The sequence below is a fragment of the Thermobia domestica genome, chromosome 5 (genome assembly GCF_964235325.1).
Source record: "Thermobia domestica chromosome 5, izTheDome1.hap1.1, whole genome shotgun sequence".
NCBI classification, from domain to species: domain Eukaryota; kingdom Metazoa; phylum Arthropoda; class Insecta; order Zygentoma; family Lepismatidae; genus Thermobia; species Thermobia domestica.
In genome coordinates this window covers 15,837,845-15,852,452 of record NC_137458.1, presented here as the reverse complement: position 1 = coordinate 15,852,452, position 14,608 = coordinate 15,837,845, and the positions used below count along the sequence as shown (strand labels likewise).

The 14,608-nt window shown below is 36.1% G+C and overlaps 1 protein-coding gene across 1 annotated transcript in view; it reads left to right on the top strand.

Annotated features, from left to right (window-relative positions):
- LOC145685737 (UDP-glucosyltransferase 2-like) overlaps positions 1-14,608 on the top strand; it is a 59,209-nt gene that overhangs the window by 21,374 nt on the left and 23,227 nt on the right. The window contains exon 2 of the mRNA XM_081758232.1: positions 10,175-11,019. Within this exon, the coding sequence (XP_081614358.1) occupies positions 10,177-11,019 (843 nt within the window). The 5' untranslated portion in view covers positions 10,175-10,176. The remainder of the gene's footprint in view (positions 1-10,174; positions 11,020-14,608) is intronic.

Genomic DNA, 14,608 nt, shown 5'->3' with positions numbered 1-14,608 from the left:
TTGATTTGAGTGAAATCCTCTGCCCTGTTGTCTGCTTGGTAAGCTCAGCTTCTTTGACAATCATTTCAATTTATTAAAAAAAAACAAATCCTTCAATTAGATTTCCCCATCTTCTTGAAAGTGATACTTCAAATTTCATGTTACGAATCAATTGATTATGTGGTTGGAAGGTTGCGGCACATGAGATGCACACGTGACGTATTCTGAGAACGCTGCTGCTAATTTACCCATAAATGTACGGAGCACGGGGGGGGGGGTGTAGGTTACGTAAGAAGAAAAATACGAGTATGTTTGTTATCCTCATGCATCTGAACACACGACAGTTGTTTTGTTTCTTCATAGATAATTGTATGATTGAATTGGTCTCTTAAAAATAAGTGGAGTTGACTTTTAAAATTCTGGTTCTCAGAAGAACCAATTGTAATAAAATTATATACATTTAAGTCTTGTACTTTGTTCATAGCATATAATCTCCTATTTCTGGTAACACTTGACATTACAACACGTCACAAGACACAGCATAATTACTGCTTTTGTAACCTGCCACAGTGTATTTAAAGCTTTTACATAATATACTATATTAATTACATTTTCTTTTTCTTTTTTTTTTTTAAACCACAGCAATTAAGATATTTAGTCATCTTTTGCCTTCAAATTTCAAGGAATATTCTTCCTCCCGCCGTGAAGAGAAAAACGTTCCTAGTGAACTTTTATTCCCTTCAATTATTAGATTTTGAAAAGTAAAAATATGGAGTTCAATGTCAACAAGAAGCCATCTGTGTTCTATACTAGAAATTACTATCTACTAGGGAACAAATTACGTTGCATTTCAGCTTTTAAAAACCAAACCGGTTTTGTAATCAAAGTGTGGGTAAGGCACCTGCACTAACCTTTATGAAATAGCTGATTGCAGTACTTTACAGGTTTTCTAAGGTCATGAGTGAGAATAACCAAAGGCCGGTAGCTAAAATCTTCATAATGACAGCTTTTGATAATACAGCTAAAAATCTTCATAATGACAGCTTTTGACAGCAATTGATAATACAGGAAGGCACACTTTTACGTGTGGTAATATTTAATATTTTAGTTGTTTCACATTATTGTTTATTTTACGTCAAGGGCTAAGGCCGAAGGGGTTTTTTTTTTTTTTTTTTTTTTTTTAGTTAAATGCAGTAGCGTTTATTGGGTACCAAAATTTGGGGGAAGGAAAAATGATTTGTCATACAGCTCACAGATGACAAGAAGAACCCTAAAACAGGGGTAGCGGGGAAAGGTCAACGACACGGTAAAGTCCATTTTCGGTTTTTGAGGTGTGGTCTATACTTAGATGTCGTCTGCTACTCCGGGTAGTTGTCTGTGTGCTATTCCGTGGTGTCATTTGAAACCCCCGTGCGAAAAGTGGGCGAGCCCATACCTACGTCACACTACTTCTGCTAGAGTTCTTCTCGTCATCTGTGAGCTATACCTGAAACCAGTATTGGTTTAAGATTTTTCCCCGGGAGTGGCTTCGAATTCTTTATCGGCAGGTCCTCTACAAACACTAATAACCCACGATTGGGGATAGGACTCAAATTCCAGGAGGAAAGTTTATCTTACGGACACCTCCTGAAATTACTGACTAATATTATAATGTTCTCAACGTATTTTCCGTTTTCGTAAGCAGGCAGGTACTATAGTGACCGCAACGACCCGTGAAGCCTGGGTTCTACACGGATCATACAACTGCTTTCCCTCACGTGTGATGCATCGGAAGAATTCGGTACGATTCGTGGAGCTGCCTTCCGAACGCACACTTGAGAAAAAGTGAAAGAGCAGAAGTGCACCAACAATGTTGCCAAACTTAGAGGATATGGCAAACGAGCAACAGAGAAATCGCACTTGAAGAACTATGACACGAACACTAACAAATATTTAAATCAAACAGTAACAATAATAATAGCAAAAATATAAAATAATAACAACAATAACAACAATAACAACAAAATGAAACTTAGCGCAATTTGACAACACTGCTCTCTCAGGAGGTGTTATCAGTAGAACACGAGAGATGATATTGACAAAAGGGTGACGGTTGGCGACGGGGACGCACTCTCGTCTTCTATTGGGTGCTGAAATGAGTAGATCTAGGTCAAGCTTCACGACTTCTCGTGATCACTAAAAGACATAGACAGCAAATTTTAATGTTTAATTCAAATTTTAACTCAATTTAACAATAAACTCTGGAAAAGTCCGTACAAGAGGATCATGCAAATGTACCTTTATTAATGTTGGGGTTTGCGTTTATAATGAAGATGAAAGATATCTAAATATTTTCACCTAAATGATTATGCATCCCACATTTCTTAAATGATTTCAGGTTTGCTTATTACTTTTACACAAAACGTACAATTATGAATGAATGGGGTATGGATAGCCATCTTTAAAGTCTCCGTTATCCGTTATCCGTTAGCAGATTGATTCCATTAACGAACTCGGCCAAGATAATTCCAAAAAGATATTATCCTTGTGTCATTGGCAACCAACATTTCTTTGCTACTGTGCAGGTTGCATAGAAGCTAGGGAAGGTAATGGATTTTAAAGGGAAATGGATAGCCCCCATACCCATGAAAAGATGTTAACGGATTGACTCCATTAACGAACTCGGCTAATATAATCGTTCTACGAGTAGCTACCTATTGCAAAAAAAAAAAAAAAATAGCCCCACAGCGTATGGAATTTCGGTCTCCTCTTGATTCTCCATGCGAAATTTTCTAGCGACGCTCATGTCAGTATACTCGACTTTCATCCCACAACTTGTCTTTTCTTCGTTGATTTGAGTTTAGTATCTCTGTTCAGCACACAGGCTATATTAGACGTTGACGTTAACCTACAATGTAACCCCTTACCGCATGCCGTGCCATATATGACTCATTCCCTTTTTTCACTTTAGCTTTTTTTGTGATTTATCAAAGGCACCAAATGACTGTTTTGTCTGCTGTGTGAGATATTGACGTGTATGAATAAGAGATTTTGGTGTCATCTGGCATGTTCTTTGTGAGTTGTAAGTGTGTCACATATGGCATTTACTTATTCCTCGTCGAAATTAAGTGAAAAATCTAAAATTCAAGTTTTAATTCATTTTCCAAGTTCCCATATGAGGATTTCCAATACTGATTATTTTTTTCGCTAAAAGAAAAAATCATGTAGAAATGGGTTAAGGTGGAAACCAATTACCTTTTGTGTAACTAAGGTTAGATGCATTGTTTATGATCTACGATTGGGTAGTAAAATTGACTACTTTCGCTAGTGAGTTGATTATATATATTCCAATATGTCGTTGGATGCCACTCTTCTGGAATGTGTTGACGATATTAATCCAAGAGTATTTTTTATAAACCCTAAGTAATTTCGGATGATGCGGAGATACCGACGATGTAAAAGAAGAGTAACTGGTGTACGAATGCTGTGATTGTCATTCTCTGATTGTGATAAATTTGTGTGGTTGATGCCACATATTGTGGCAGTAGTCATGGCTCACTGAATGATTTGTATTTATTACGTCTTATGGAATCTGAAAAGAAAATCAATAAAATGTTAGAAAATTTGAAGAAGGTCTGTAAAGAATATGGTATGAAAATAAATGTTAGAAAGATAAAAGCCATGATTATTGGAACTAAGCGGCCGGTGTCAAGTATAGAAGTAGGAGATGATAAAATAGAACAGATGACTAGTTTTCGATACCTGGGAAGTATTATTAGTGATGATATGAAATGTGAACGTGAAATAAAAACAAGGATAGGAATGGAGAAAGAAGCCTTTAGTAGGAAGAAAATTTTATTTTGTAGAACTTGAATAAAGAGTTGGGAAAAAGACTTATATAATGTTTCGTATGGAGTGTTGTACTGTATGGGTCAGAAACATGGATATTACGCCAAAATGATGAAAAACGGCTGGAAGGTTTCGAAATGTGGGTGTGGAGAAGGATGAAGAAAATTAGCTGGGTCAAGGGGGAAGCGAATGAGAAGATGTTAGAAATGGTGGAGGAGAAAATAACACTTTTAGATATTATTAAGAAGAGTAAGTGAAACTGGTTGAGACATTGCCTAAGAAGAAATTGTATCCATGAGGGACGTCCTAGAGGGTGTGGTGGCGGGAAAGAGACGGAGGGGGAGAAGGAGACTGCATTTAATGGACCAATGTATTTATTCTCGAAAAAATTAGAAGACAAAGATATCTGCTTATATTTTTTACAGCAGTTGTGAAAATGGATCTATGCTTGTTGCGAATGACTGAAGATAAATATTCGTTGCGTCCTTCTAGCCGCGATGAACATTATCGTGCATATCAGCTTCATAATGAACCATTTCGAAAAGTGCATGCAATCCTCAGTAATTGCCTTCAACAGTTAGATTACATATTTTTTTGTGTTGTCTCGTAATTAATTTGAGTCTCTCTCTCTCTCTTTTTTTTTTCCTAAAGAAGATCTGTTTGTATGTGCATCGCAGTAATAAAGCGATGCAAGTCTTCGTCAGTAATTCAGTTCATATGCTTCACTGATCACCGATAAAGATTTCTTTCGGCTCCTTTGAGGCACTGCCATTAATGAATTGCATTTCATTTATTGTCTCCTCTTCTCCTGGGCCATGGAAGATATATAATAAACGATTTTTCATAAAACCGGGAAATGTTAAAGATTGATCTTTTATATATATATATATATATATATATATATATATATATATATATATATATATATATATATATATATATATATATATATATATATATATATATATAAAAGAGAATGAAATAATAATAAATATGCTTTATGCTGTATGGTTGCGAAACATAATCGCTCACTCTGAGAGAAGAAAGCACTGAAAGTATTTGAGAATAAAATCCTGAAACGAATATTTGGACCCAAGAGGAGCGGGAATAGTGGAAACTTCATTAAAGGAACTGCATAATTTATACCGTTTGCCAAACATTTTTAAGATCATCAGGTCTAGGAGGCTCAGGCTGCAGGTCATATAGGCAAAATGGAAGAAAGTAGGAACGCTTTCAAATTCTTAACTGGAAGTCCAATTGGAAGACGACCATTTGGAAGATCTAGACGCTGATGGAAGGACAATATTAAGATGAATCTTAGAAAAACAGGAATACAAAGTAGAAACTGGGTCTAGTTGGCTAAGGATAGAAGTCAGTGGAGAGTTTTTGTAAACGCGGCATTGAACCTTCGTGTTTCATAGGCCATAGTTGGTTAATTATTAAAGAATATTAATTGTCATTACAAAACTCTGAGTTGGTTGCTTTAGGTTGGATTTAAAATAACACCCAACAAGAGATTTTCCGTCTGTGCATACAATCTTCAAGTCTACTGTGTAGATTCCATTGCGTTTTCTAATATTCTACTTTGAATGTTCAAGATTTCTTTGTAGATGCTGTCCGTTCTTAAGTGGTGTGTGGACACTATCTTACTTGAAATATTCTCACAGAAAGTAGTCACAAGTAGAAAATCGAGTGATCGTGACGGCCATGGAACATCATCTTCACTTGATATGATGTGGTAGGGGAACCTATCTCAGTGTTTAAAAGTCATAATTTGGCTATCTTGCAAGAAGTTTAAATTTAATTACAGTATGTGCTTTTGTGTAACCAAAAATCTTCAAGCTGACCGTGAACTAGTTTAACAGCAGAGTAGTTCTAGAAGAGGATCGTCATCTACTGTAATAGTCTTCTTCTTGTTCACCTCATCCACAGGTTGGTGAGCAACACGGAAATTTTAAAACTTTTCTCTCGCTTGGGAGAGCTGTACAGTATATTGTAGAATATCACATGAATGTTTCTATTGAAGTAATGTCGTATAGCTTCTCAATGCAGGATTGGAACATTTTAAAATAAAAATTATCGCACAAATTTGTCAAAATTATCACGTGACATAAAACTGAGAGTTTTTCTTAAGACAGTATATCAATACGGAATTGTGTGTTGGATGTTAAAAAAAATATACTCATGTATTTTTTTTATATAAATGTACACACCGAAGTGCATTAAATTTTGCGTATATACTGTAGTTCACGATTTTTCGCGTTTACATTTTCCTTCCGACTTTGGCTAAATTTGAGCGTTAAGTAAGTGAGATGAACGAAAGCATTCCGTGTATGAAAAATGTTCCCAAAAATATTAAAACAATAAAACAAATACAATACAAAACAAAATTAAGCTCGATTGAGACTACTCTCGCAATTGCACTTCCGAGGGATTTTTGTAGTAGCAAAAGGGAAATTCACCAAGGAGATAGGTAAAGATAGGCCTTTTTTCGCCTATGATAGTCAGAAAAAATAAAGGTGTTCATAACAGCGTCTAAAGAATGAATATGAAGTTCTAGCATTAAACGTTACATCCCTGTAAGATGCATCTGAAAAATATTGTAGCAAGTCACTTAACGAACCTGCAAACAAACTATGTTTGTTAATGTTCTGGCAGTATAAACGTTTTTATGAACATGCAGCAATAATTTTAGTATGAGGAGCTTTATGAACCACACTACACGAATGCTTATTATAAACTTACTAGCATCAATTATCCGCTTCGTTGGGTTAAATTTTAAAAAATAGTAATATATTCCGTTAGTCAGTCACTTTTTTACTATTACTAAAGGGCTCTTTGATATCGGACATTTCCGATGATTTTTATATATCCCCTCCCCTTCCCATGTTGCGAACCACGGCAACGGAAGTGTCATTGTTCATCTCAGCGACCCCGAAAACTATGGATTGGACGTAACACCGTCAACGTGATATGATAAAAACCATTCCAGGTTTAAACTTCATCTAGATTGTAAATTTAAGCGAGATCGGTTCGGTGGTTCTAGAGTTATTAAATTTATTTATTTTTATATATTTTACCCCTATTCTCCTCTCCTATGTTCTACCGTCAAAGTATCATGATAAAAAAAAAACATCACAGGGACGAACCTCCTCTACGTTAAAAATTTGATCGAGATTGATCGTTTGGTTGAAGAATTATTAAGTTTTATTAACTTTTTTTTATAATTCCCGTTCTCTCCCTCCCCTAAATTCTACTGTCAAAGTGAATAGCTTAAAACACTCCCATTCCAGAACCGCATCTACATTAAAAATATGATCGAAATCGGTCGGGCGGTTCAAGAAATTAAGAGTGACAAACATAGTCACTTTCAATTTTATAATATAGATTAATTCTAGTCTTCACGAAAACAAGAAGTATAATGCTGGAAAGTTTAAAAGCTCAGTTACAATAAATTGCTATAAGCTGATTTGATAAGGACAACATTTTCTATTTTATTCTTGGTAGTAAGACTGCAAACAATTTTGTATGAAAAAAATGAAATTTTTAAGTTGTACGTCCCACGGTTATGCTGGTTAGGCTAAAGGAGACGATGATGATGAGAAATGAAGAAAGTGGGAGGAAACGGAAGAACCCCGAGAAAACCCACGAACACGGTGTTTGTCCACCACAAAGTCCACACGGCTCGAGCTGGGATCGAACCAGGGACCCCAAGCACCGGAGGTGAACGCTCTACCTCTGAGCCACCGGGCCCCCAATCTTGTATGGTGTGTCGTGTCTGTGCCGCGCTTTTTCTCTTTCTCTGTTTATCTGAGTTCTGAGTGGACATGTCTGCTGTGCAACGAAGAAGTTGGAGGAACAAGTATACAAGTACTCTGCTTCTGAGGACATAGATTAAAAGAAAATGTAACATAAGTAACTTTCTTTTACCAATTCTTATTAATTACGGGTACCCTGCTATTTTAAAAGAAATGTAAAAAGAATTAAAGGTACCGGTAATAGGATTCGACCCGATGTCAAAACACTGCGATTTTGTAGTCTTTCATTTCAGTCTCTTCATTGAACCACTGAGACTTATTTAAAAGAACCACTGTAGCAAATCCCGGGGGGATGAGGGGGGACATGTCCCCTCCAATCTTGGAAGTAGGGGGAACTGTCCCCCCAATAATCTGATTTGAAATGTATGTTTTGGGGAGAAATGTGATAATTTGTATCCGATTGAAACAAAAGAAAGGGAGATGAAATTGATGTTCCCCCCGAATAAGCTTCACATCTGCCCGCCTCCCAATGTTGAAGACAACTCTGCTCTCCTGATCCTCCACGGTATTGTTTTTCAACTTCATAAATATTTTGAACATCCTAAAAATAAAAAAAAGAGAGAAACGATCTTACCCGCCCCTCTCCCCATCCCCAATGTTGAAGACAGATTTGAGTCGCTGGAAAGAACCGTCTGCTTTTTACCATACATTGGGCTCTTTTAGCCGTAGTCTGCCGCTTCGAGACTCAAGAAAAGATTTTTGTTTCTTTCTATATTTGTGTACCAAATCTTCAATACAGAACTCAGAAGCTAATCTACGTTAGATAGACAATGTAGACACTATGTTTAAAACAATAGATGCAACATTTTACACCCTTCTCTTCCTCTCTTCCGTTTCTTACCCTGCTCCTTTACTGGAAATTGAGCTCCTTAGTGGCTAAGTGGTTAGCATACGCGCCTTCAGCGCGGGGGACCCAGGTTCGATTTCCGGCGGGAGCTCATGTGGTTCGGATTCCACGTTAATCAGTAGGTCCACGTCTCATATAGCCTCGCTGCTGAAAAGGGACATTAAACTCAAAAACAACTCACCTCAACCTTTACTGGAAATTTGTAAATTTCCCTTCGTTACTACAAAAATCCCTCGGAAGCACGCTTACGAGGATAGAGCCAATCGTACTTAATTCTTTTTTATCATATTTTTTAATTATGCTTTAATATTTTTAGGAACATTTTCATACACGGAAGGTTTTCTATCATCTCTACTTACTAACCACTCGACTTTTGCCAAAGATGAAAGAAAAATGTAATAAATGCGGAAAAGCGCGCAAAATTTAATGCGCATGGGAGTACATAATGCCCTGATGGTATGTCCTAGTGACATGCTCTATTGGCCTTACATAGACTAAATTGTCGACATAACTGGGAGTTGGTAACTGCAAAATTGAAATAGAAAAATTTGTTGCTCCAACGTAGCTCAAATCGGAAGCGGAATTTGGTCAACTAGCAATTTACTAATGTTTATGTTAATGGTTTCCATCCATCACACCTGATTGCAGTCCTCAACCATAAAATACCTTGACCCAGCGTAGGTGAAAAACTGGAGATCCGTGCTACACAAAATATTTGTTGAGCCTAGGTTTGTTGGTTAATGCTCGAGGAAGTGACCAATTACAACATAGACCCAACGTTGACAGATGAGTAGCCAATTTTCTCTAACGCTGGTTCTAGGAGAAAAAAGAAAACCTTTCTATTTCAACTGTGCCCTCGGAAAATATGTGAAACACATTTCAGCCCTATCCCCGTCAACCTCTTGCGGAGGAAATCTTTCCTTTGCTTTGGGGAAAGAAGAGAATGAGCTCGGCTGTGTTGCCAATTTGTCATTCAGTCGTTTGGTCTTGGCGAGTGAAGAACGTAAGCTACTAAGAATGGCTAACAAGGCAGTGCAGAGCGAAGCCCGTGAAGTAATTCAATGTGGCAACCCTGTCCGCATCCAACCATTCAAGGACCTCGGCCACAGCAACTTGTCCCGCCTCTTGCGAGGGAGGTACGGGAAAACACATCGATAGCAGCCCCCGCAGAGACACATTTGAAATAGAAAATCTCTGGTATCTGTGCTAGAATGTTAACAATATAGGTAAAGCTCACAGATGACGAGAAGAACCCTAGCAGAAGTAGTGTGACGTAGGTATGGGCTCGCCCACTTTTCGCACGGGGGTTTCAAATGACACCACGAAATAACACATATATAACTTTACCCGGAGTAGCAGACAACATCTAAGTATAGACCACACCTCAAAAACCGAAAATAAACTTGACCGTGTCGTTGACCTTTCGCCGCTTCCCCTGTTTTAGGGTTCTTCTCGTCATCTGTGAGCGAGTCAAGATAAGCAATATCAAGAAAAAATAATTTTAATTTTTCATATGACAGATAAATAAATGATTAAATGATGAACTGAGGAAAAAGATATCCCACATTTCTACATAGTTGTATTTACAATGCATTTCAGTGTAATCTCCTTTTGCTCTGAGTTTTATTACTTGGCCAAATAGGTATAAAGGATTCAACTTTATTTGGATATACAAATTTATTTACTCTCTTTTTCTTTCCAGCCATGAAAACGATCCGACTCCTCCTACTGTTTTCCCTGCTGATCGTCGCTTTGGATCACTGTGACGCTGCACGAATCCTCGCTGTGTTCAGCTATGCAAACAGAAGCCATTACATTTTCTACACACCGTTACTGCTGGAGCTTGCTCGCCGAGGGCATCACATCACAATAGTGGGGCCGTACAGACTGGAAACTCCAGATAACTCTGTGCCCAAAAATATTAAACAAATTGTTCCAGATGGATTTTTAACACTTATTAAAAGCCTAACAGACGGGACTGTTGAGTTAGCGTTAGAAAGAAGTAGTCATAAGTATATATTTTATATGGCACACGCGCTGAGAACTTTCTGTGATTTCCTTATCAACGTTCCTGAAGTGCAAGAACTTCTTAAAGAAAACAAATTCGATCTTTTAATAACTGGAAGTGTTCTTAATGATTGTGGTTTGATTTTTCAATACAGGACGAAAGCACCAACCATTTCTGCCAGCACTACTTTTGTAGCCCCATGGTCCGATTTTCTCATTGGAAATCCTGGATTCTATTCTTACGTGCCGAATCTTGGTCTTGGCTACACTGACCACATGACATTCTTCGAACGCGTTTATAACTCAATCTACTGCGTTATTATGACTATTCTTCATTATTGGGTTTGTCTACCAGCGATAGAAGATGTATATCGACGCCATTTTGGGGAAGAGCCACATATTCCGTTATGGGAAGTTGAAAGAAATACAAGTCTTGTTTTTATTAATGGTGATATTAGTGTGAGTTACCCACGACCGAATCTACCCAATGTTGTTGAGTTGGGAGGAATACATGCACGACCTCCAAAACCTCTTCCAAAAGTAAGTAAAAAACTTTTTCTTATGTTGAAATTCAATGACAAATAAATATAATGTGTTTTTCTTCTTATCGTGTCAACGCAAAATGATAAATATATTTCAAAGAAATGACTTTCTAATTAATATACGTTCTGTTTGGATGGTTAGATTTGAACACAGAATGAACATATAACGCCCATTTAGACAGCCCTCCCTTTCTTCAAAATTTCACCAAAATAGTCAAACTTTTGTACATTCTTTGTGCACATTTTTGCACGCGAAAATTTCTTCGTGCACAACTGGAAGTGTTAGATACTGACGTATCTAGTGTAGGCGCCAGTCTTCCATCAATTCTGGACCAAAATGGCCTCGATCGTTAGTGTAGGTCTTTTATTTGTGCACGTTTGTGCAACAAAAAAATTCGTTTGTGTACAACAAAGAGATTTTAACGTATCTCTTTCCGGCGCCATATTCCGATTGCAGCCGATGGTTTTCGTCAGGTTTTCGGGTCTTGGGTCTAACTTAGAAGGATTGGAGCCAAACTTGCAGTATCCATAGCTTTTTGGTCCATGGTTAAAAGCTAATATATATAACTTATTTATTTATATATATAAAGTGGGACAGGGGCCATACTCCATAAAATTTGTCATAATAAAACAAAATTTGCAGAATTTATTCCCCATGAAGCTCTGAAAAATGACATAATTTTATAATGTTTGTTTTTATATTTGGAGAGAGCAAAGAGAGCATATTCCACCATGATTTATAAAAATGGAAGATTTACAACAGAAAAGAAAAAGAAAGATTTATAACAGAAATGTTACTTCTGAAATATAGTCTTGTTCAGAAAGTCCATCGTACGCTATAAACCCTTGTTCCGCAAGAGCCTGACATACTAAAAATAATACAAAATTTACCATTTTTCTTTTGCTTGTTTGTCATAAGTGAAAGGTGATAATGAAGTGTAACTTACCACAATCATAGATAATGTTATTCTACATACAACAAAAAATATAAACCTGAAGAATTTTCAGTGTTGCCATCCATAGAAATTACGGTGTTGCCAAAATAACATTTCCCCCAAAATCCAAGTTAAGATACCGTCTAGAGGAACGAACTCAACTGCATTTGATTACGTATCATGTTGTCTTGGAATCCTGTGAACTACTTTTTAAATAAAAGTTATGTTTAGCTTGTAATAAACAAAATAGTTTTAACATACAGTTATTAAAATTAAATAATAATATTATTTTAAAAAAAAAGTAGTTCACAGGATACCGAAACATCATGATAAGTAAAATGCAGTTGAGTTCGTTCCTTTAGTCGCTGCCTTAACTTAAATTTCGGGGAAAACATTATTCTGGAAACACTGTAATTTCTATGGATGGCAATACTGAAAATTCTTCAGGTTCATATTTTATGTTGTAGAATAACATTATCTATGATTGTGGTAAGTTGCATTTCATTATCTCCTTTCACTTATGAATAAACAAGCAAAAGAAAAATGGTAAATTGTATATTATTTTTAGTATGTCAGACTCTTAAGCAATTGCAGCAAATACAGACACATATATATGTATATTGATTAAATGAAATTATTTGAACTTAAATAGCAAAATGTGATATAATATGGAGTTCAGGTACAGTGGTTTCTACAACAAAATGAATGTTTTTTTTCTAATATGACTGAACTTATAATTAGAAATTTTCTAAACTTCAGTGTTGATCATTCAAATTTCCTTTTTTTTTCCTTTTTTTCTTTTCATTTCTTTTTTCTTTTCTTTTCTTTTTTTTTTTGATAATGTAATTCATTGTACTGTTTCTTCTCAGAGCGGTCATTTAGATTTAAAAGAAAAAGATAAGAAGAAGCACAGTATAAAAAGATCATTATGTCAGGAACGTTTATGGGAGAAAACTGGTTCAATGTGATAACCTTAGTTGTCAATGTTATAATGTTATCATTTTGGTTATCGCCATATTTTTTTCATGTTATTGTTTACAAAAGGAATAAAATTAAGTAACTTCCAATTATAAAGTTATAACTAGACGTAGTAAAACTAGGACATTCTCAAACGTTAAAACGATAGAAAGGGGTACTATTGAAAGCGAGGTCCATTTTATATCCGTTCGTATTAATATTTTGTAAATGATTTTAGGGCTCTGTACTATTTGCAAGTTTTATTATGCTTAGTTCCAGATAGATATTTGATACAGGGCTTAGGAAAGGGAGGCCCAGAGGGGCCGGGGCTCCCCAAAGAGGTCCGACAATGTACTTTGGTACTTTGATGTTTGTAATTTTTTATATATTTTATGTTTATATATTTTTTTTTGTTTGTTATTTTTCTATATGTACCTATAACAGCATTTGCCCCCTTCCCAAACGCAGATCCTGGCTACGCTACTGATTTGATACTAAATAGCGGTTAATAATTATTAAATTTTGTTGCTGGCAAATATTTTTATTTGTTGAAACATAGCAATACTGAAATATACCACAGCAATATTGCAAATCAAACTTCGAGAAGTATCCACAAAACATATATATTGATATCCTGGCAAGATTAATATGAGTGCTACAGAGTAGGGACCTGTTCCACAAAAAGTGTTAGTCTTGTAAAATGTAGTATAGATAAGATAAAATAGCATATATATATATATATATATATATATATATATATATATATATATATATATATATATATATATATATATATATATATATATATAATTACCTTCATATTGTCGAATTACTACTGTAGATCATAAATTAGAGCTAATAAAACCAATATTCACAATTTACTTCTAGTATTATAGGGTAGAAGGGGGAATTGGGAGGTATGTTGTTGTCATTTTTTTCCCTCACAGGTTATAACCCTATAGGTGTTTTTCTAGTTTTGAAGAACTGATTGTATGTCGCAGATTCTTCTGCACCTACTGTGGTAGCGGTAAGCATTCGGCATCTATACTTTTGATGCTGCAACATTTTTATTGTTGTTGGTCTGATTTCCACCAAATTACCCCCTTTTGTGGGATAATTGGAGTCCTGAAGTGTTCTTTTTGAGACAATATACATACCTGAGGGCAAAAAGTACTAAACTTGTCTTCTGATTGGTTAGAGACTCCAACGGGACAGTAGCATAATGGGTCATCTCTAACGGCGGGCAACTGTCAATCACTTTTGTGTCTAAAACAGCTTGGGTGGGAGTGGGATGCAAGCAAAGGACATAAAAGTGTTGTTAAATAGAGACGCTTCATCTGGGTTGCTGAGCAGACAGCTGAGGAGGCAAAATGTTGTCACAATGCTTCCTTGATGACACATGTATGAATTACTGAAAATGTATTTTTACTACACTTTTCAACTTATTTCTAGAGAAAGTGTCCGTAATATGGAGGTAAATAATACCTATAAAAGACAGAAAAGACTGTCCGTGTCCGTACTAGAGAGTGTCCGCTTTAGAGAGGTTTGTCAATATGCTTTTTTCCTATTCCAGTGTTTGGGGAATACAAAATATGTCCGTTACGGGAGGTGTCCGCTTTATAGAGGTGTCCGTTAGTAGAGGTTTCACTGTATATATATATCCTCCTTCCCAAGTTGCACCGTTAAGGTGAAATA